The following is a 24,630-nucleotide window of genomic DNA, read 5'->3' as shown; positions in this document are numbered from 1 at the left end:
ATTGCAGATTTTCAATTCTTCTCAGGGACTGACTTCGAAAAAAATTTACTGCAATTTTTCTAGGGTGACCGTAAAGTGATGAATAAATATTATGTTGGTGTATATGTACTCTTTTCATGAATAACAATAATAAAGGAAATAAACTAATAAAATTTGATGCGTTGTTATAGTTCAAGGCTTAGAATATGCACACACGAGAATATTTCGGAAGTCTCAAACGTTGCTAGTCTTACACTAATATCTACGTCCATAACATAATCTAACAGCATGGTGTGCGCACTCTAGAAAACTGTTGGGTTCTGTGCCCGTCAAAAAAGCAAAACGTGTGACAAACTTCCGCTAATCTTCCTCTTATCGCCAACCGGAGGCAATTAGTTTTCGTGAATCTCAAAAAAAAAAAAAAGCAACAGAAACGCATGCACGGCGACATCGTTCCTATGTGCACACCCGTGAGCACTAAACGAGTGAGAAACAAGCGGTCACCCTTTGAGCGATTAGTAAAGAGATAGCCATCAGCTTTGCAATCACAAGAAGCCAAAACCGCCCACGAAACAAAACCCAAACCACCGCTCGCCTGCGTGCGCGGTAGTATGCAGACGCGCAGGAGCAAACTAGCTCTAAAACAAACCATGCAACGAAAACAGAGAGAGGGAGGCGCGCGAAAAAAATTCCCTGTATTCCCTCCCACATAGTGGCAGCACATGACAGAAAAGAAAACATTAGGAAATTGGCGCACTTTTTAAACGTACAGACGGTGCCATAAATATACGGCATCAACCATTTTTGGACTTGTTCGCGGCACCGTATATTTAGGTCATTGACCCTCAAAGGGTTAATTTCAAATAAAGGAACAACTACAGTGGAACCCCAATTATACGACTTTCTCAAGACCGCAGAAAAGCATTGTAAAATGCGGGCGTCGTAAAATCTGAACATAAATTATGCCTATAAAAATACTACTTATTTCGCGCGACTGATTTACGAGAAACTTCAATGTAAACTACTAACATACTATGCAGGGCTTTAAAACCCAAATTGCCAAAAAAGTAAATCCGATAAGAATTAATGCTGCAGTACAGGTACCAATCATGCTTTATTAAAACGAACCTTTACGGCACTCCACTGCCCACTGCCGCGATTCCTGCCAGCCGGCGCGAACTTTAAAAAAGTTGGTAAGTTTCTTTTGGACCTTGTTTGATCCGTGAACCAAGAGCTTTCGCTCAAGTTGGGTAACGTCCAAAAGGAGGTCCTCCGCGGTGCCGCGTGAACAGATGAAGTCCCGGATGCCGTCTATGTGCCATAGCACCTCGGCGAACATGGTAGACACAGGCACGGCATCTGTGGCGTCGTCGTTGTCCTCATCCGATGTCGTAGCGGTGTCGGCACTAGGCAAAGCCTCCTCAATGGCATCACCTAGCGACACCTCGCCGCAGATCGCAACGTTGTCCTTGGCCTCCACGTACTCGGCGAAGGTCATGGTGAGGTTTAAACCCTCGAAATCGTCGTCATCGAAGCCTGCATCGGCCTCAAGCGGCATCGAGGTTGTTGCGTCCCCAGAAGAGGAGGCAGTCTCTCGCTTAAAGCCACAGTGCTTGAACGAGTTAGCGATTGTGCTTTGCGACACTGTGTTCCACGAACTGGCAATAAAATGCATGGCGTCGAGCACAGTGATCTTTTTTTCTGACTCGCTGCGCTTCATAGCCGCCAGCCGACGCTGCACTACAGTCAAACCCCGTTACAACGAACACCCCATTAACGAACATTTCCGATTAACGAACTTTTAAGAAATCCCATGATGACTGCTTATAGCTTCAATGTAAAAATATTTCACAGAATAACGAACATTTCAGAATAACAATCGTTATTTAATTTCCGTGTCCCCCCCCCCCCCCCCCCCATCTTAACACCTCAGTACAACGAACTCATATCCCAAAACGCGAGGATTCTTAGATTTCAGTGTATCCGTCACGGCAGTTGGAGCTCTAAGATATCAGATGACGCAGCGCGAAGAGCGGGCGTCTTGCAACTTGGTTCCCGCAAAAACCTGAGATGGCACGGGAGAAGAAAGATGCGGGCGGGGACTCTTTCTATTTTTTTTTTCTTCTCCGTTGCGGAGACAACGACGCAACAGGTTTTGTGAGTGGAGAGGCGGGGAGCATGGGCTCGTAAAACCTGAGACAGTGCGGCAGAAGGAAAAAAAAAAAGTAGTAATTAACGCTGAAGTGGGCCTTTTCTTTTTTTCCTGTTGCGGAAGCGATGACACATCACGTTTTTCTTGCTTGTTTTCTCAGTTGTTCGTGTGCTGTCACCCGTACCAGGCCTGTCCATCTTGTTTTTCTTCTGGTTATATTATTGTTAGAAGTGCGTGCCGGCGTTCGCGTTGCCATGAGCTCAACATAACCATGGCAAAGAAGCGAAAGCAGTTTTCTTTGAACAAGAAAGTAGACATTCTTCGTGAGATAGAAGATGGGAAGAAACAATCCGTTGTGGCTAAAGAACGTGGAGTGGCGCGGTCGACGATCGCCACGATTCTCAAAGATAAAGAGAAAATCTTTAAGCACCAGCAAGAATCTCAGCTTACCCCATCAAGGAAGCGACTGCGGCTCGGCGATTTCCAGAATATTGACGCAGCAGTGCTGACTTGGTTTAAAGACGTGAGAGCACAGAATGTGCCCGTGTCAGGCCCAATGCTGCAGGAGAAGGCGCGGCAGTTCGCTGCAATTCTTGAGGTCACTGGCTTCGAAGTGTCTTCTGGCTGGCTCCACCGTTTTTGCCAACGAAACGGCATAACCTGGCAGTCTGTGTCTGGCGAGGAGAAGGCAGAAGATGAAGCAGCAGCAGCCACGTGGAGGGAGGAAAGCTTCCACGAAATGGTCAAGTCTTACGCAGCAGCTCATGTTTTTAGTGCAGACGAGACGGCCTGCTTTTATCAGCTGCTCCCGGACAAGACAATACATTTTAAAGAAAAACAGTGCAGAGGAGGCAAAATGTCGAAGCTTCGCGTCACCGTGCTGTATTGCTGCAATGCAGATGGCACTGAAAAGTTGAAGCCTCTGGTGATCGGGAGGTTTTCGAAGCCGCGCTGCATGAAAAATGTAGTGTCGCTGCCGTGCCAGTATAGGGCGAATCAGCGTGCCTGGATGACCCGCGAGCTCTTTTCCGAGTGGCTGCTGACGGTAAACGAGAAGATGAGGAAGGAGGAGCGGCACATTTGGACGATTGTGGACAATTGCTCGGCGCACATTGTCAACATACAGCTCACGAATGTGCGTCTCAAGTATCTGCCACCGAACTGCACATCAGTACTTCAGCCACTGGATCAAGGAATAATAAGGAGCGTGAAGTCGCACTTCCGGAAACGCCTTGTTCAGCGGCTGCTCATCAACCTGCGCCTGCAGCACTCGACAGCCATCAAGGTCCGACAGGCTGGGGAAATGCTGACAGGCGCATGGTGGAGCGTCACGTCCACCACCACCCAAAACTGCTGGAAGAAAGCCGGCCTGACGATCACAGATGGCACCCCACAAACTGATGAACCGGCAGCGGAGGACAGTTCGAGCGAGCTTTGGAGCGAGGTGGCCGAGCAGCTAGCCGTCGATCCTTCAGTCACATTTGACGACTATGTCCAGTGTGACGAGGCGACGTGGACCTCAGGGGAGCTTACCACTGATGACATACTGCAAAGTGTCCAGGGCACGGCGACTCAAGATGAGGAATGCAGCGATGACATGGACAATGACGTTACGGCAGCACCTGAAGACCGTGACGAGTCCGTGTCGGCCACAGATGCGTTGGACTGCTTGCGAAAACTCCGCATATTTATAGCCAAAAGCGGCACAGCGACCGAAGGCGTGCATAAGAATGCGGACAGTCTGGAATCGTTCGTGCTGCAGAGTCTGTGCTGCGCCCGTCAGAAGACAATCACGGACTATTTCAAATAAATGTGACTTGTCTGACGATCACGTGTGCATTGTGTGAGAAACGAGTTCAAAGAGGTACCGTTTCAAACGTAATACGTTTGCGTTACTGAAATGCTATTGTTATGGCTAATTTTGGGGCTTTCACTATAACGACCTTTCAGAATAACGAACATTTTCCCGCGGTCCCCTGAAGTTCGTTATACCGAGATTTCACTGTAGCCGCTTCTGGTAACCTTGCTTGATGCACTTAATGATGCCGGCATCCAGCGGCTGCAGCCGGCTTGTGCACTTGGGCGGAAAAAAACCTTTATGTTCGCCAGGCTGGACGTATTGGGTGGGTGGTACAATGTGTTGTCCACGAAAAGCAATATTTTTCTCGCCTTAGCACCCATTTTGTTATCCAGCTGCTGCAAAAAATTGCTGAAGAGCGAAGACGTCATGCACGCCGTTTTGTTGAAGTTGTAGCTGCACGGCAGGAAAGTTTGCAAAGCCAGGTTCTTAAAGAACCTGGCTTTGCAAACTTTCCAACAACAAGCACGGGCAGCCTCTCGGAACCGTCCTCATTAGCGCAGAATAGTTCCGTCACACGCTCTTTACTATACTTGCCACCATGACAGCTATCCCCCTTAAACGCAAGGGTTTGCTCAGGCTGCATATGGTAAAAAATACTGCTCTCATCAGCGTTGAAAACGTCGCAGGGCTTGTATGCAGCAATCATCTCCGGCAGCGACTCCATCCACTCGTTCACCGTTGAAGCGTCCACGGAAGAGCTTTCTCCGCAGGAGTGGCTGTACACAATCCTGTTTCGTTTTTTAATGTGATCCAGCCACCCGTTCGATGCTTGAAAGTCATCGATGCCCAGACGCAATGACACAAGGTCCGCCTTTTCTTTTAGAATGGCACCGTCAACGTTGATCGCAGAGCTCCGTGGTGGATGCAGCCACTTGACGAGAACTTTTTCTAACTTCTCATGCTGTCCTTCTTTTGCCACTTTTCGCTTGAGCCCGAACTTGTTGGCATTCTGCAATATCACAGCTTTATTTGCCAGGATCGTCTTAAGCGAAGATTCGGGTATCTTAAGGTCCCAGGCAATGCTGGCTTTCGTGGCTCCATGCCGCTTTTCCGCTTCCTCGATAATATTCAGCTTATCGCCAAGCAACAGAACTGACCACTTTCGGGACATCGTGCGTCGCGTTGCTCCACACAACTCAAAAGCTCCGCTGAACACTGGTCGCTAGGATTACGTCGTAGAACATGTGCAATAAACCTAGGCCTCTCCACGCTACCTTCCCGGCGATCTGCTGCTGGGAAACTGGAAGGAGAGAAACGCTTCCCCAATGCGACGAGAGGCGACGCCGCCGAGAAGTAAGGGAAAAGGTGATTGTGGAGAAGAAAAGGTGCTATTTCATCACAGCAGACGGCTGCTGGTGGGGGGGAGAGAAACGCTTCTCCAACGTGACGCCACCGAGAAGAGAGGGAGAAAGTGATTGTAGCGAAGTAAAGGCGCAATTTCAGCACAGCAAGCGTCGTGGACGTCTTCTAGTGAGGGAGAGTTCCGTTGGCCGTTCCGTCCCGCGCTTCACGAGGGTTGTCGTATAACGTAGGTCAGGCGTGAAATTGTGTCGGATAACCGGGATTTTTAATGCATTGCTTCTATGGGGACTTCTCCGGGGCTGCGCTAATTCGTCGTAAAACCCGGGTCGTCACAAAACCGGGGTACGTATAACCAGGGTTCCACTGTATATTACATGCATCCATAGAGAACCATCAGTGCTGCTAGATACAGTTTATCTGTCAAAGGTAAAGTAACAGTGCATTTACATTTCCTTTGAAAGGAAACATATAGGTGCCTGAACAATGCAAGTGCTAAAATGTGTATATACATTCTGTAACAAACCTCGGCATTGTCAAAAAGAAGATTGAAGTCAGCTGCAAAAGTCTCCAGGTCCTTGTACTCCCCCGTAATGATGTTCTTCTCAATGTTGTTGAGGTCAATTGGCGTGTGGATTTTCTCAAAGTAGTCCGGGCACCTGTTAACAAATTGTTAAAACTGAACATTACGATACCTTTTAACAAGTCAATCAAAAGCAACATCGTTACATGCTCGCAACAGCTTTGTGTGATACACTAATTTGATTCCTTACAGGTTCCCCACCCTCAAACATTCAATGACATTCAAGGTCTTCTCAAGATATTTCCTAAGAGTAGATGTCACAAGATATTGCATCTGAAACTAAGCTTAAATCTCTCTTGAGCCAGTGCCCAGTTATGTGTGGTTGCCCCCTACTTTCTTTAATAAGACATGACAGTATCAAATGCCCTATTAAACTTGTTTGTTTTATATGTATATATATTTTTCATAGTTTTTAATTCATGCTACCCTAATTAATTTCTCGTATCAGTAACACAGAATTTAGTCCTCTCCCAGGGTACTTATTTTGCAATAATGCTAGAACTTTACAAGTGAAATATCACTTGCATGGTCATTTCATGTTATCCACCTGATTCTTGGCCAATCACCCCTAGTGGGCATGAGCCATGACATGAAAAAAAAAAGTACATTACCAGTACGCCTTGGTGGGTAGCTGTATCTCAAGAAGACCATAAAAATATAACTCGAACTTTGCTGCTAAGGTAACAGAAGGAAAGTGTAAGTGTATAACACCATTCACTTCCCGTAAACCAGGCAAATAGATCAGAAACTGAACATTTGGCCTGAAGGGGGCAGGCTGGGTACCATGATGTCAGGACAGTACGTCGGTCCCGTTGGTGTTCCATACTGAAACTACTGACAGCGCGAAATGGCACGAACTGGACACGAAAGACACACGGACAGGCGCTGACTATCAACAGACAACTGTCTTGAAAGCACACATAGTGAGCACCACCACTACCAATACTGAAGGTTAGGGCGCCTCGATGCGCCGCGCCCGGGCTTTCGCACATCGAGGCACCCTACTGAGCTGCCATCGGCTCATCGTCGAACGCTTACAAACACACACACACACACACGCACGCACGCACACAGAGCATACGGCACACGAGGGCAATGTTACCACAAGACGAAGCCAATCTGTCTGTATCGCAAACAAAACCTGTATAAACTGCTAGAGGAGGTTGTGGGCTGTACGTCTCCGCGCACGGCGTCGCCAAGTGGCCCCCAAGAAGTGGAGCCTCACGACGCGGCACGACGGCGCACGGCGATAGACCCACCGCAGGTTCGAGCACCGAGCCGAAAGACCTGGACGGCTCTGGCCGTACGCATGGGCGCTCTCCCAGGAACACACGGCGTCCAGGACAGTTAAGGCGTTTATTGATCACCAATGGCCAACATGTACCAGACTGCACACAAACACACGGAGTACACTCGGCGCCCGCGGTTCCCGATGGCGAGGAAGGCGGGTTACACGCCGCGTCGAACAATGGTTTACGCGCGCGGGCCGAAATGCGTTCGCAAACGCTACCTAGCGCTTCCCGTCACCGACAATGGTCTGCGACGGTTCGGACGCGCAAAATGTGACGCACTGAGCGCCTGCGACTACCGCAAGGGCGGAACGCAAAGCCACTCAGCAAGTCACACTTACGCAAGCTAACAAAGCACGTGAACGTCCCCAGGCCGGGGCGTTGGGGACACAAATAGCTGGTCGCTCACGTACCTTGCAGCTTGCCTCTCGTGACCGGCGGTCATCCCTCTCGCAGCACGACTCCCCCGCGCACGGCGATCGTCCCCAGTCGGGGCTTCTTCCCTACGTCACGCCCCACGACCCAATCGCAGGGCCGCGTAGCATGACGTCGCGGGACGCGGCCGCGGCGCCCGGGGAAAACGGCGCGCGGGTCGAGGGGCAGGCATTTGGGAGAGGTTTTCCTCGCAATGGCGAAAAAGTCCGGAGCCTTAGGCACAGCAACGACTGCGCCCCGGTAGACCGAAGGAACTCCCACATCCCTCTGAGGCTCCACTTCTTGGGGGCCACTTGGCGACGCCGTGCGCGGAGACGTACAGCCCACATTTTGGCGCCCAACGTGGGGCCTCACGACGCGGCACGACGGCGCACGGCGATAGACCCACCGCAGGTTCGAGCACCGAGCCGAAAGACCTGGACGGCTCTGGCCGTACGCATGGGCGCTCTCCCAGGAACACACGGCGTCCGGGACAGTTAAGGCGTTTATTGATCACCAATGGCCAACATGTACCAGACTGCACACAAACACACGGAGTACACTCGGCGCCCGCGGTTCCCGATGGCGAGGAAGGCGGGTTACACGCCGCGTCGAACAATGGTTTACGCGCGCGGGCCGAAATGCGTTCGCAAACGCTACCTAGCGCTTCCCGTCACCGACAATGGTCTGCGACGGTTCGGACACGCAAAATGTGACGCACTGAGCGCCTGCGACTACCGCAAGGGCGGAACGCAAAGCCACTCAGCAAGTCACACTTACGCAAGCTAACAAAGACGTGAACGTCCCCAGGCCGGGGCGTTGGGGACACAAATAGCTGGTCGCTCACGTACCTTGCAGCTTGCCTCTCGTGACCGGCGGTCGTCCCTCTCGCAGCACGACTCCCCCGCGCACGGCGATCGTCCCCAGTCGGGGCTTCTTCCCTACGTCACGCCCCACGACCCAATCGCAGGGCCGCGTAGCATGACGTCGCGGGACGCGGCCGCGGCGCCCGGGGAAAACGGCGCGCGGGTCGAGGGGCAGGCATTTGGGAGAGGTTTTCCTCGCAATGGCGAAAAAGTCCGGAGCCTTAGGCACAGCAACGACTGCGCCCCGGTAGACCGAAGGAACTCCCACAAGGTCAACCCAGCGCGCCTCCACCTACCTTCCTCCTCCGCGACGCTTTGCCTCGTTTCTCCTTTTCCTATAAAGTTCAGCTAAATAAATGCTTTTTATGTCATTTTTCCTCCCTTGTAAGTCTACTTTATTTACCGTTTTGTAAGTCTACTTCATTTACCGTTTTGAAGTAAGATATTTGGATGCACCTGGTCATGTTGCCAATTGTTCTTCAGATAAGACGAGCATATTTTCATGGTCCCTTCGAGTTCGTCTTCAAGGAAGTCTACTGTAAATAAGTGATGATGCATGTGACATGATGACGTGATGGTGTGACGACGATGGACATTTGGGGGACCAGATACCTGCTGGATCTATTCTCCCCGGTTTGTTAAACCTGTTCTTGATTTTCGCTTAGGACATCCGAAAGTTGTTAAAAGTGCTATCGCTTGCTTCTGTTTGACTGCATCCTTGAAGAAATATTGCTCGCATTTGATGGAGGAAAGCTTTACTAGACAGTGGGGAAGACTAGGCAAGGTGGAATACTCTGTCTGTGATTTGGCCTCCTTGATTGAAAGTACTCTGGAGAAATTGAAACGCAAAAGTAGTGGGAAAATGCGAGCGAGGGTCATGTGGTGAGCGTTCCTTATATGCATGGCCTTTCACACTGTTTAAAGAAGGTTGGAGCATGACATGGTATTAACATCACTTTTTCAGTGAAGAACAAGTTGGGCAGGATTTGTGCTGCCATGCATAATGGGGGCAGAGGAGGCAGATCAGGATGTGTGGCATTGAACACTAGAAAAAGCATGTTCAACGCAAGAAAAGAGTGGTGTATGAATTTCTCGTCTCGTGCAATGCGTGGAACATTGGCCAGGTGGAAAGATACGTGAATGTATGCTTTAGGGAACGTATCGCTTCCTTGAGGAGACAGCCGTCTTCGAATCTTGCTTTTTGTACTGCAAGAAATGCGGGACCGGCTGCACTCCAGTGTTTTCAAAAACCAAAGTACTATCGAGGCACAGGGTATATCAGCCCAAGAGATAGTAGAAACTTACTTTATTGATAAGGCAGGAGACATGCACATGTTATGCATCCGTCTGTTTCGCTCCATGAGTCGGAGATAGATTACCTAGGCAACTACAGTCGCCGACCGATTTTCCGGACTCCAAAAATTCGGACATGCCCGATTATTCGGTCTGCTTCGCGGCACCGCCATTCTCCCCATAGACCATAATGTATAACAACTGCCGAAAGTTCGGACACCTTGCAACCTCTCGTCTGATTTTTCGGACACTCCTTGAGCTAACTCGGTCGAGAGCACCATGCACCGACTCTGGCCGGTGCGTGGTTCGACTTTCTGAACACCATTTTTGTTTTGAACGGAGCTTCCTTGCTGCCCCACGAAGTGGCGCTACTGAAAATCCCCGCCCATCATCATCGTTTTTGCCTAGTTCGATAGAGTGGCTCTGCAGCAGTTCCGGTTTCAGCTTAGTAAGCCACGTCAAGACAATCCAGCAGCTGATTTGTTTCTTGCCGCGTTATTCGTTTGTGTGACTGGTGTCGGCATGGTGGTGCTTGCTTTGTGTGCTGTGTCGAGGTTTCGGTGATCCAACGCGGCATACGGAAACATTTCGTCAAGTGTCTAATGGCACCGACAGTGCCCGCGCAGACTGCGCTGCGGAATGCCGGCAAGCGGGTGCCGGGAGGCCTAAGATTTGTCGCCTTCCGATGTGCTCCCTACTGACGCGGAAAATGTTCTGCTGAGACTTGCGCAGTGGTTGCATTGAGATTCCGGACACCGTCTCATTGACAGTTTCACAGGTGCTGACACTGCTATACTGAAATGCGCAGAACTCGACGACGGCGAGATCATTCGTCAGGTTTCTGCTGCACCGCCGGACGATGACAGAGTCGGAAATTGACGCACCATGTGCTACGCTGCCGTCACATGCGGAGCGTGTATAAGCAGTGACTGTGCTTTCAGCCGCCTATAGTGACCTTACGACCCTCTCCGAGATTCAGGCTTATCTGATTGCGCGAGATTCAGGCTTATCTGCTTGCGCGTAAACGGAACAGCGTGCAACGGCGCATTCGCGATTTCTTCAAGCCTACTGCCGAGCCCGAATAAGTGCATGGAAATAAAGGATTTCATTTTTTTTTTCATAATCTGCTTTTCGGACACCTGTTTATTCGGACGTTTACGCAATCCCCGTGAGGTCCGAATAAACGGTCGGCGACTGTATCTTTAGGGATTGTTGATATTGTCATTTATTGCCAAGTGCGTGTTTACTATGTCATTTTCAGTAGTTGTCATGTGCGTCATCGCTTATTTGTATGTGTGCTTTCAATAAAGTTGTCTGTTGATAGTCAGCACTTGTCCGTGTATCTTTCATGTGTAGTTCATGCCGTTTCGCGCTGTCAATAGTTTAACCATGTCAGGCCATGATGTAGTTTTTAAGGCGAAAGCCTTAAGTGGATCAACCCCGATAGCCTGCAATGGCTCATACCTCACCAAAGCACTCACCAAAGCACTCACCAAAGTGAAGCAAACAGTGCATACATCCATTGAAATTACCCACGCAGTACACAGAACGGCATATGTTTTAATCCCCTGCTGAGAGGATGCAACGTAAAGTTGAAAAGAAATGTCTTTGGCACGAGTCTGATTCTGCTATACAGGTGCGCAAAGCCGCAGCTAAGTGTCAAAAATGAGCCAATGAAGCGGAACTGCAAAATCAGCAATGCGATGATGCGACACCACGCTTTACCAAGTGTGCAGCAGGCTTTAACTTGACGTGTTACAGGAATGTAACGTGCTGCCGAACATTTTGTTTAATCCTAATTATATGGGCAGATTTACCCATAGACCGCTTCTGCAGTAATAAAAGGGCAATGAACATACTGTCTCAAACAACCTTTTAGGGTACATGCGCTCATCCTATTATTGGCAAATACATGACAAGCTAAATCCCACAAAGATGCTTTCCACACAAATTTAATTGAAACTATGACAGTGAGGTGGTGAAGTGTCAGCCACAAAAGTTCACAGTCACTTAAGTATCCTTACATGATTTGAATGCGTAAGCACTATGGCTTCTCTAAGTTATCAACTTAAATTAAAGACCTACTTCAATCCACCTTGCTCTAATTTGTGCCACCCTTAATCCACCTTACTCTACCTTGCATCAACGTTAATCCACCTTAATGCACTTCATTCACTTTACTTCACTACGGGATTTCACAGTGTGAGCCACAGCAGTTCCAGCACCGGGAACGTGACATTATCACTTGGTTATGTTGGTTTTGGTGTCATCAGATGTAACGCCTGATGCCGGATTTTTCACTTCGTGGGGTGTATAAGGCTTTCGCCTTAATTAAGAAATAGGGGTGTCATTCATACATGCTGCCCCACCCTTTTTGCCTTTACTTTGTGAACTGGGGATTGCTCCTGCCTTCACACAAGGTTTAACATGTTACTAATAGCACTACAGCTGGGCACATTCCAACTTGAAGAACTAGTCATGAAAGCAAGAATAGAGAAGAGGATAGAGAGAGACATAGAAACAACAAGATGAAGAAAAAAAAAGACAGAAAAAGGACAGCATTTTTTGCAGGAGCCAGTAGAGGCTACAAGACTATTTTCTGCACCTACCGCCAAGTACATGATCTCGAGATGCACTCAGTATGCAATGAATAAGCCACATTTACATTAACTGAAGTTTATTATAAGCACACCTGACTAAAGATACAAGTGGCCATCGTAAACAGGATAGGCAAGTGTTGTTTCATCAAATGTAACAAAAACAAACTCACTTTCGTTTTGATGGCAGGTTAACAAATGGTGTTGATAGCACCTTGCCATTCTCATCTGAAAATAATGCAAAATATGTTTAAGCTTGGTACAAAAAGAAAAAGAGAGAGAGACCATACGTTCAACAGCTGCTTGCTTTAAATTTAACACTTGTTGCGGGATTCAAACAAACACAAAACTCGAATGATTTGGGTCAGGCACAACAAATAAATGGCATTCACACATTAATGGCATGCACACGACTGTCTCACACTGGAATAACCAGCTTTGCTATAGATTGCTATGTGATGTGTTTGTATTACTTTGTTTTATTGCCACTGATGTAATGTGTTGTCATTTTGTTTCGAAGCCCGAGTTCTTGCATTGCTTGCGCATGCTGATGCAACCAGTGTGTTCTCAAAGCTGTGCTGTTATCACCCTATCTGAGCACGTCTTCAATTTGAAGATTTCTCTTTCTTTCTGTCTGTCTAGATATATAATACTGCGTAGGGCACACAGCATGCATCCATGCATCAAGGCATTCCAATCCTCCATGTAATGTTCACTTCAAAGCAAACTATTGCCACATATTTACGCTGTCATTTCTTTTTAATTTGTAATTTTTTTTCCCGCTGAAAACGGAGAAATCAGAACGCAGTTAAGCCAATCATGATCACAGCAGTGATCCGCTCTACAACACATAAAAGTATAGTTGTTCCAGAAAGAGCGCTGCGGATTGTAGTGGTGGATGTGTTCCTTTGAGCACTAATGCAACAGACAGCAAATGAGAAAGGATGTGCATGCACGTCAATCTCTACAGAAAGTGCACACCACCTAACAACACAGCTATGCAGTCTAAAAGCTAACTGGATGTACAAGGACTGCGCACTCACAGTTGACAAGAAATGCACAAAGAAATAAATGGATTGGATTGTAGAAAAGCAATACAACACATTTTTTTTTTTTAGTGTTTATAATAAAGGACATTAAAAAAGAATGACAGCAGAGGAAGAAACATCACACTGCTATTAGGAAAGGAGGACAACTGCTGCCATAGCTCAACAAACCATAGGCATGTCATGCGCATGTTATTCAGAAGTTGCAGATTCATTTCTTGCCGGTGGTGCACCGTTTCTTACTCCACTTTCTCAATAACAAACACGAAAAAAATTACACATCAAGTTCCTTTTTGCAATACGATCTGTAATTCCCCTATATATTTCTTGTCAATTTCTTTAGAGGCAGACGAAGCATTTGCTCCCCGCTGCTGGAGCTTTTCATGAAAGCATCGTCTCACTGTGGGCGACACTATCAGCCGTGGGGGCAGAGTGGATGCGAAATCGTGTCTTGCTTCGCTTCACACCACCTATGTCCCCACCCCCAAATTCAACAAAATTAATCCCTTAATAACTAGCCGGACCTTATAAAGTTATTCTTCTTCTTCTTCATTAAAATTAGCTTTCTCCAATTGCCTGATAATTCCAAAATTTTTGTAGCCCCTTTCCAGTAAGAAAAATTCATCGCAAGTGTACTTAGTTGCATAAACAGTTTAATTTCAATGTAACAAACTTTCGGTATAATGAAGCAAATTTTAGATTTCACCAACTTTGTTATATCAAGGTTTAACTGCATATGCATAAATAGCCGAATTTCAACATAACAAAATTTCGATATAATAATGTGCCAACTTGCCTACTACGTTATACAGTTAAAGACTTCAGATGGGACGTGATGAAGGAGGGGACAGGACGAGCGGTCCCGTCTGAAGTTGGAGTTCTTTTCCTCTTTAAACATGTTGGATCAACTGGCCCAAAGTTCCCCCCTCTTATACAGTTAAACCTTGATATAACGAAGTAGCTAAAATCAGCAATTTGCTTCGTTACAAAGAAATTTTGTTGGACTGAAATTAGACCCTTTATGCAAATAAGCGCAGTCACCGATTAATTTTTCTTACACGGATGGGGCCGCAGAATTTTACACATTATCGGGCAATCAAATAAAGCAAATTTGAATGAAAAAACTATTCACTTTGATGAATTTGGGAGTTGCAGGGTGTCTACTAAGTTGACATTTCCAAGTTCCCTTATTTTTCCAGGTTTTCCCTTAGCACCTTTGCAAAATTCCCTGAATGAGCCAGAACTTTGTTTTATGTCAAGACAGGCTGACACCATGTTGCCCGATGCTGTCACTTTCTAGTAAGCATGTTGAAACAAAAAAATGACTTAATCCAATTTGAATAGTAAGGAGTAATATCTATTTTATTTAAAAAGAAAACAGAAGGAATGTGTTAGTAAAATGCACAGCGAAAAAAATGGTAACACTCATTCTAAATTAAGTCGAACATTTTCCAATAGGAATGAAAAGGAGATGTATACATAAGTAAATATTTTTGAATATGAGCTATTTCTATCAACTGATAGCAAGCTCATCGGTATGAGGCCTGAACTTAGTCACAACTAAGATTCTCTCTCTGCAGCTGCGAAGTCAACCTCAACTGTACGTGGCCTGAACTTAGTCACAACTAAGATTCTCTCTCAGCAGCTGGGAAGTCAACCTCAACTGTCCTGACATACTCTCAGCCCGTACACATTGTCGTGTTGGGTTTCACTGCTTTAATGAGTTTATTCTGGTTTGGATGAGGGACAGCTGTATCTCGGTGTCAGCCAACACTTTGTTTTCTTGAGCTCAAGCTCCTTCAAAGAGGCGGCGGAATGCTTCCTTTCTTCTTAATTCCTTAGTGCGTTGGTCCTTTCTGTTCTCATCCGCCTTCTGCCACGCTTTCACCCCATGGATCATTTGAAGCATCCTCTTGGTCAGTTGTACAGTCAATGTTCCATTTTTCTGACTCCCTAGGGGCCGCAAAAACATCCGAAAAATCTGGCAGTCCGAAAAAAAAATGAATGCATGTTTTTAACTGCCCTTGCGGGCTAAAATTGCCACAGGCACGTCCAAAAAGCTCTTAAGGCATGCCAGTACACTTATTAGGTGTATCGGTGCTCGTACTATGACATGAGAAGGGGGTGCACGCGTGTATATTTTAGGAATACATACTGTGCCCCGTGACGATTGCCCCTTCCCACACTTGTTATGCTTCACTGCCTAACACTGCTGTACTGAGGCGAAACTAACTCTCGGAGACTGGCATTACGCAACACGCTGTGCTCTGCGAACTTCGAAGCCAACAGCGAGGATTACAAAGACGGAGTCGGTGCCATTGCTGACAGCGGCAAATTATTTCAATGAAAAACACAGCACCGCACGGCAAGAAGCTTAATAGCGAACGTAGACGCAGCTAGGCCTAATGTTGCTGTAGTGGTGGCTACGGCTGCCAGTGGATCTGTGTGCGAGAGTGCCGGTTCGAGGCGACGAGATAATCAAAGTGGCGGCAGTGGTGGCATTGACTGATGCCATTTCAGACCTGCAGTCAAGGTAATATACGTCGACTATATGGAGTACGTGGTGGTGGCGCAAAGCCGTGCAAATTATCGGGCCTATCTGAAAAATCGGGCGTCAGGAAAATCAGTCGTTAACTGCTCTGGCAATACATTGTGCCGATGACACCGCGTCAATGACGATTCTTTGCGATTCCTCTGTTACTGAAGCCAGCATTAACACGACTTTCATTCCCTTTCAATAAAGTTACAGCTAATTTTCCCTGACACAAGCACAAATTCGCTGAGTTTTCCCTGAGTATTTTCAGACTATTGAAATTCCCTGAGAATTCCCAGTTTTCCAGGTTTTCCCGGTTGGTAGACACCCTGGAGTTTGCAATGAATGATACGGTTTCCTGCCATGTAGACGATATCGTCACATAGGCAGTACGGATTAAGCGAAGCCAGCCACATTTTTGCGTGCACTCCACCCCCGCAGCTGATAGCGTTGCCCGCACTGGGACGACACTATCATGAAAAGTGCCAGCAGCGGGCAGCGAATGCTTCTTCTGCCTCCCACTCCAACGGGTCACCAAAATTCGCAATTATGCAACCTCCAATACTAAACACGCAGGAAGACAGCTTCAATGATGCCACGCCATCTCGGCACAGCCACTCGTTGAACATGCGGCAGGTTATCTCTAAAAGCAGTGTCCACCCCCGCCCCAGCCCCTCGCCCCCACGTACACGCTTGATCGCATTAATGCGAGCTCGCTCCCCTTCCCCTCTTTCCGTTTGCTCGTGCTTGAAGCCACCATCTTTATTTCTCAGCCCCACAGACTTTCACTTTCACCTAAAGAACAAAGTGCGCAATAGGATCTTATTGCACTTGGAACATGATGTGGGTTCACTTCAGCAGTTGCTCTTGTCACGCCTTGTGCGGTTTGAGAGGTGTTTGCAAACAGCCACTTGTAATTCAATCATTTGACCATCTGCGTCCGCGGAAGTTTCCATTTATTTTCTCGGCATTCCTTTGCTGTTATATTGTTATATTGAAATCGCATACAAACACACTTCGTTCTATTGAAGTACTAATTACATGGTGTTCTATGGACAAGAGGTTATGAAAAGTAAATTTACTTTGTTATATCCAGATTTTTGTTATATTGAAGTTCATTCTGTCAAAGTTTAACTGCATGAAGGTGTAACTAAATTACACTTATGGTTTGTTTGCAATGTTCAAGATGAACTCAAAAGCTGTACAAAGATAGCGTCTTATACGCACTGCCATTTTGTTGGTAAGTGCATCAGTGGGAGTGCACTTGCTGTAGACAGTAAAAAAGGAATCGGAGAAAACTCTCGGCAAGACCTCTGGTACCTTTGCAGGCTAGCACAGAGCTGCAGATGTCTCGGAAGACCTGTGCCAGGCGTGCTGTTCGTGCCAGCTGGGTGTTCTCCTGTGCACGGGCCAGTTGCCGTGTGCGCACTGACCGCGATGTATTGAGCGCAGTGAACTGTGTCCTGAAGGCCTCTTCCTCCCGCTCTTCTTCTTCCTCCACTCCACTGGTGGACGCAGTCACATGTGCACCCAGGCCAGCTGGGTGAGCAGACTGCTTCTTGCCACCTGCTGCCACTAGCTCAGACCCAGTTCCATGTGACTGCCTGCACACATAAGCACAAACGGGACTTGCAAAAGGTTTGCTGGATGACCTTTTAGGCAAAATTCTCAAGTGATATGAGAACCATCTTGAAATTCAGCGCAACGGACAGCACAACACATAGGAAGAACACAGGTGCAAACTAACTGATTCCATTGTAGCCAGACCCACAGGTCTGTCTCCAGTAACGTTTCACAAGCGTTTCTTTTTTCTTCTTTTTTTTTCACACAAGAAATCTAGCTAATACGGAGAATACACATCTTGCTGACTATTGCAGCAGCTGTCCCACTTGTGAACCACGTTTCCGTAGCGTGAAAATCCTAGGCAAGAGCAAGCAAAAAAACGCTTGTGAAACGTTGAGGCATTTTTTATCAGAAAAGCCAGTCAGGATTGCGTAAGCAAAACATCGCTTTCACTGTATCATGCAGAAATAAAATTCCTTTCACACCTGGTTTAATCACTTCCTGTTCGTCGAATCCCATTTTTTCTTGTAACAGTGCATCTGCGCAGCTTGTGGTTATATATACCTGTGGGTCTGGCTTCAATAAAATAAGTTGTTAGTTTGTGCCTGGGTTCGTCTTCCTTTCTGTTGTGCGGTCCTGTTTCGCTGTATTTCAAAATGGTTCTCATGTTAAAATACCAACTAGCCCAGCATTCAATTCTTAAGTGATCTTTATTGGCAATACCGTCTTTTCATGAATATAATGAAAAAAATCTTTGTTTGCTAGTTTGTTTACGTGTGTGTAAACTTAGAACTACATTCAACACTTTCCAGTCCGCAACTATTCCCATCAATAGCCCACTATGGTTGGTTACGAATCTGTATTTTGCAGCTTTCTAGGCGCCCTTTTACAGGGGTGTCGTTACGTTATTCAGGGACTATTTATTCTGTTTTGCTTTTCTGTTTTCTTCTTCTGCGGCGCGGGGAATTTTAAAGGCCCTCTGGAGAAGAGGCACGGTTGGCATGATGGGCACTCGCAGTTTCCAAGATGGCGTTGACGTCACAGTACTGCTCATCTATAGAAACATCACATTTCTACCAATTCTCATGCCTCCACGCACAACTTTTTTAACTTCGCAAGCAGCACTGACATGGCAGTTGACTTCAATTCATCAGATTTCAGTACAGAGTTTCACTTTCTTCTACAAACCGTTTCAAAGCTGCCATGTGATTCAAAGATATCCTGCATGCACTTAAAGGGACACTAAAGTGAAAAATGATTTCTTCTGCATCAGTAAATTAGCGTTCTACAACACCGGAAAGACCACTCTTACAATGATAAGACATTTGGTAAGCCAGAAAAAGTGCAAGAAGGAAATGCGGGTGGCGACGCCTACTTAAGTTCCCGCACCTGGGGGCTGCGATGTCTTGGATTTTGATGGCATCTTCTAGGGCCTACTAATTATATATAGCGGCACAGATTGACTACATTGTGTTCTAAAGGAACCAAATATTAAACATGGCAAGTTTCGGGAACCTTTATTCAGCCAATGCAGCCCATATGCGAAAACATACTTTGGAATCCCTGACGTCACGCTGACGTACCAGCGCTGGAGTTTCGGCGCGAAATTCAAATACTGATACTTGGACCTTCATTTTCTCATCATCTAATAATCAAAATATTTTTTTAAATGACTGCCTGCAGGGTTCTCAAACAATGCTTCATTAGTCTAAACTGATTTATTTTTTCGCTTTAGTGTCCCTTTAAGGTCATAGTTCTTATCTTCAGGATGTCAACATTCTCCAGTCAGGGTAATTTGCCGACGGCTGTGTAGGAAGTCGAATGTTGCGCCAACCAATGCCCGAGAGTCGACCTCAATCGAATCTGAAGTTTCCCAGTGATGCTGAAACTAACCAACTTTCACAAATTATGAACCAGGTGACAGGAGAAATAATCCTGGTGACTGCTGAGGGATGTAACAAGTAATTTCCATATATGGAGGTTGCACTGACATTTTTTTCATTGGGTAACTTTTTTTTGCAATGCAACTGAGTATCACACTTATGGTTCCAAAATTATGTGGCTTGTCCCTGACAATACAGGATGACAGCAACATTTGTAGCTAGTGATCTACGAAACTGGGTACTGATAGCACAGCTGCCTGGCATAGTCTTTTTAAAATGTTTTAAATGTTTTAAATGTGATTTAAAATTTTTTGCACTTGGTTAGAGCAATAGTAGCGCTTTATTTAGCTGGTTAAGCTCTGCGCCAACAGGTGGCTGGACCGCGCAGACTGATCAGGCCGCTCACATACGTCTATGCTAAAGTTCTTTCATCAGCTTGAGTTGATGTCTCCAGCTATCCGTTGAAATACCTAGCTCACCTGTGGTTGCCGGAATACTAGACACCTTTGGCGCTGTGACAGAATGCTTACAACGCACGGTGCTTCAATAGCTCTCGCTTGGGGTCGACTGTCAAGCAGCTAGCGGAGAGCTTGGAGAGGCTTCTAGCGCGCACGCTCCTAGAGAACCGGAAGTCGACGACACGACGTGCCATCATGACCCAGAGCCAGTGAAGGCAGCGCTTAGCCCCGATCACTCGGTGAACGAGTTGAGGAGAAAATGCATGACTATGAAGAAAGGTAACTTGTAATCGTCCATAGCTCTCCTAATATGAGACGCTTCACACAAATTGTGGTGCAAATGATTAACTTTAGCTGTACCCTACGCGTCTACAAAATTTGCCTGAACAGTATCAGGGGCCCTTTAATGACAAGGCTGGCTTTTTTAAGAACCTAATAGGCTACGCAAGGCTCCCAAGCATGACAATACCTACTGTTTTTAATTCTTTGCTTTGAAACGTTGGCCAGGACCATATTTGACTGCATCCCATAAAATCTGGAACTTTTGTACAATCAGCAAATGAGAAGTAACAAGAAAAAGAAAGTTCACAATGATAGCATTAAACCATTAAGAGATCTTGGCAAACTCAGCTCGTCATGAACGATTATCACAGCCCACTTTGTCGTGGGTATACTGCCACTTTCAGGATAGTATGTTATGCATAGTGGAAACATTTAACAGTGTAGATGGTGGGAGACACTCCATCATCATCGCTTCCATTGAATTAAATTTCCACACTATTTGAAGTCATATTTCTGTGTTATAACCACGTTATTGAAGCATATCACGTCAGTAAAATGAACCATTAAAGCCAAACTACACATACATTTGTCGGCATGCGAAAGGTCACAACGGCGTGCCTTGCGTTTGCCCAACTGGTGGAGCAGATATCCGTGCCCACGCCGTGCTTTGATGCATACGTTTTTTTGTGCATAATTCTGCAGGTGTAGGCGCGTTGGCGCGAGTGCAAATGTATGTGTAGTTTGGCCTCAATAGTACAGTTTCTTAGGGGACAGGGGAGAAGACAGCCCTTAAGGGGTCAATGTTGTATGCTGGTTTATTGGTAACTTCTTATACAAAGCTTTCAAATAAATTGTAACCACTCACCGGTCCCGTGACGGCCTGCTGGCACAGGATCTCTTGGCACGGTCATAATTGCGTAACAGGAAGCAGCGGTGCTTTTGGACAAAGCAGCGTTGCTGGTGTGAGAGGGGCTTCAGCTGGAGCTGGCTCAGCCGAGCTGTCACTGTGGGCTCTGTGACCGTTGCGCAGCCTTCACCTTTGGTTCCCTGGTTGAAAACAATGAAAAGCCTGTGAGTGGAGTACCTTACTAGAGTTACCGGAAAACATTCACGAGTGCCGCAAGTTCTGGGCAAGCTCGGTATCAGTGATACATCCCTTGCAAGCCACTGTGCATGCACTGCAGCAAGAGCCTCAATTGTGGACTCAAGTGTTTTCTAGCAGCTGGAATGCAATCTTTTGGCACTGATATCACAGAGGGTTTCAGGAGAGGCCACTGCTACGTTTCGTCAATCACATGAAAATTAGGGGAACAGTTTTCGGTGATACAGATGCTTCATCGACTGTGTCATCTGCCGAGGCTACTGTTGCAACAAAACACAGCCACACAGTTTGGAAAACTCTCCTGAAAAAAAACTTGGGATTCCAGACTAACAATGTTTAAAGGAGTACTGACACAAAAATTTGAAGTCGAGATAACTTGTGAGATCGATTTAGTGGGTCACACACACATTGTGTGTAAAATATCAGCGGCGAATATCGCTTAGAACATATTTAAAATCAATCTTAAAGTACGTGCGCACAGCCAATCGTAAAACAGAGCACCTCGCGACATTGACATCACCCGGGTCTGTAAATAGCCAAGAAAACGCTACGTCATGTGGCTACGTCACGAATTTTCGTTGGCTACCATGCGGCTTATTCGGGACACACGGTGCGTGCATCCGAAAGATTGAGCGGCGCGTAAGCTCCGCCCAGATCCAGCCCTCCAGCTTGACTTCAGAGCTACGTCGAGAAACGCAATATAAACAACTCTCCACAACACTGCGTCGCTTTACGTGAACACTGCCAATAACGTTGTGCCCCTGCGAGTGACAGAACACTTCACGACGGCGCGTCGTCCACTGACGACTCCGCTAACAGCCAGCGATAGGGCCGGCAGGCCTAGCTAGGCAGACGCCGCGGCCGACGGCGCTTACGATCCAACCCGAGCTCGTCGAAGAGCGCTTATGTTTGCCAAAACAATTAACACTGTACACTTAGGTCGCCCGTAATTAAATACAATTGGTTTACTCGACGCAGTCGTTGCAAAGGGCAAACGTGCAAGCAAAGCGAGCAGCCTCGCTCAGACGGTCGGTGTGTGCTGTCTGCCCGCGAAATGCCCTCGCGTCGCGTCTCCTGATCTCGCCAGTAGCTTAGTCCTAGTGTACTAGGCATTGCTTTGAATAACAGGCACACGTCGAGATAATTTTACTGAACTGGTAACTATTTCGTGTCGGAAACAAACTGCAGCAGGCAAGGGAAAAAAAAAACACTCCGAGAAACCGGCTAGCCAGCGCCGCCTCCGTGGAGGGAACGTCACATGCCAGCCGCGCTGTCATTGGCTGCGGCCAGACGACGGTGCGGTTGTCGGACGCGTCGGACGATGAAAATCTGCCCGGTTTGTCGCACGCCGGACGTCCGATCCGGCGCTTCGGCACGGCAAAACACCTCGATTCCGGCTGCCGTTCCGGCGCGTCGGACGCCGTATCGGACACCAAATCGGACCGTGTGTCTCCCGCTTCATCATATGCCGCATGCCGGGGCATGCGGCGCCGCACGTCAGATCAGACGCCGAATCGTACCGTGTGTCTCCTGCAGTGCTCGCCGTCGCCGGCCGCAATATCCGAGTCACTGCTCTCCAGTGGGTCAAATTGAAAGTGATTGGCCACGTCTAATACGGCGGCGACTCCCACATGCAGGAAATCGTCGCCGCTGGACGACGACGACGATGATGGCGAGGACATGGCAAACCACGTGCAGGCGTAGCAGACGACTAGCAACACGAAGCTCGCGTGCCGGCGCGCCGCACGCTGGCTGCGCAGCAGAGCATACGTCATGGCTTTTTGCGAACACGTGACCACTTTGTTTACACACCCGGTGAACCGTTTCGTTGCTCTCTGAAACCGAAACTGGGACTGGTCGCTACAAAAAAGACTGCAGATAATTACCTGTCGCGCTCTGAAGTAAATGAGGTCTCGTGCCGTGATTACTGGGTCATTAACTACTTATTAAAGCAGAAAAAACCACATGGATTTTTTTTGTGTCAGTACTCCTTTAAGAGGGGAAATAGAAAACTGTGAACTTTTTTGCTTAGTATAACCAAATCTTTCGCTTGCGTTTAATATTCGTGAAGTAAAACAGTACAGAAAATTAGCTGCTGCCTCAATTTGTTTTGTTTTTTTATTCAAAATATTTTTATTGTGTGTATAGTGGGGACCTGATGGTCTGCCTAAAAATATCTTAGGAGACTGGTCCTGCCGATTCTTGAATATGCATGCATAATTTGGGACTCGAATGTGCAATCATTAAAGCCCTGAAGCAATACAGAACTGTATTACTTTGAACTGCATTGCCCTGAAGCAATACAGAACCATCCAGCCTGACTCACAACTAAACAGTACAGATAGGCATGTAGTGTTACTGAAATAAAGAAACAGCTAAACTGGTGTGATCTATCAATGTAATAAGCAATTCTTCAAATTATTTGTCTTCTGGGACATATTTTTAAACTGCAGTGCAGTCCACAGAGGTGATTAGCTTTACCTGCCAACATATGTTTTACTACAGCATAACAACTCACTAAAGATAAAGAAAAAAGCTGCACAAATATCTACAGTAGAACCTCGTTCATACATTTTGGAAAGAAATGCGAAAAAAATGCGTAATAACTGAGAAAACGTATGATCTAAAGTAACTAAAAAATGTTCCAGGCTTAGCTGTATTTGAGATCTACGTAATGCAAAGCGTTGCGCGAATCATTGCGCACAAGGCACAAGACACCGATGTGCGCCAAGCTGGTGGGGCTTCGGCAGCCCGAGACACGTTTTGTTGTTTTCTCATTGCGCAGCGTTTAAAGACAGCGACAGGAAACCAAAACGAAATCAAGCTGGTGGGTGATGCCAGATGCCACCAAAACAAAACGTGACAGACACATCGCGCTGCCTGCAGCAGGGAATGGCGGTGCATTTGGATTATCGCCTACTAATGGCATGCAGCACACTATCAACGGCACTACACTTGATGCACTGTAAAACAGGCAGGTGAAGATGCTTATCGCAATAGGTTTGGTGGCAATAGCTATGAATGTGGTGCGCAATGACCCCAGAGGTAATTTGCTGGTACCGGAATAAGAAACTGAGTGGGTATGGACGGGCGAGCATGGGGGTGGAGATGCCGCGGCGGGTGGCTGTGTACTGGTTTCGATCACACATGCCTCGCGCATTTTCTTGTTTGCATGGGATCTAGCGGCCAGAAACCATATCATACGATCGTAGTTTGGCAATGTACTGAACATTGGTGCCGAAAAACGCATGTTTTCTGGGAACATATGAGCCAATAAAAAATAAGCATAACTAACTCTACTGGGTCATTTTTCGTGTTCTCGATTGTGAACGCTGGCACTGGGAAATCGTACATAATGGGATCGTATCAACGAAGTTCTACAGCATGTATAAAAATGCATTTTTTCCACACATGACAATTCAATGGAATG

The 24,630-nt window shown here is 46.9% G+C and overlaps 1 protein-coding gene across 2 annotated transcripts in view; it reads right to left on the bottom strand.

Moving 5' to 3' along the window:
* LOC135903969 (uncharacterized) overlaps positions 1-24,630 on the bottom strand; it is a 109,753-nt gene that overhangs the window by 33,891 nt on the left and 51,232 nt on the right. For both annotated transcript variants that reach the window (XM_065434489.1, XM_065434492.2), the window contains 4 exons: positions 20,964-21,145; positions 17,233-17,516; positions 12,507-12,561; positions 5,818-5,950 (listed from right to left, as the gene is read on the bottom strand). In XM_065434489.1, the coding sequence (XP_065290561.1) occupies positions 5,818-5,950; positions 12,507-12,561; positions 17,233-17,516; positions 20,964-21,145 (654 nt within the window). The remainder of the gene's footprint in view (positions 1-5,817; positions 5,951-12,506; positions 12,562-17,232; positions 17,517-20,963; positions 21,146-24,630) is intronic.

This window comes from Dermacentor albipictus, chromosome 1 (assembly GCF_038994185.2).
Source record: "Dermacentor albipictus isolate Rhodes 1998 colony chromosome 1, USDA_Dalb.pri_finalv2, whole genome shotgun sequence".
Classification (NCBI taxonomy): domain Eukaryota; kingdom Metazoa; phylum Arthropoda; class Arachnida; order Ixodida; family Ixodidae; genus Dermacentor; species Dermacentor albipictus.
This window is presented reverse-complemented; position numbering and strand designations above follow the sequence as displayed.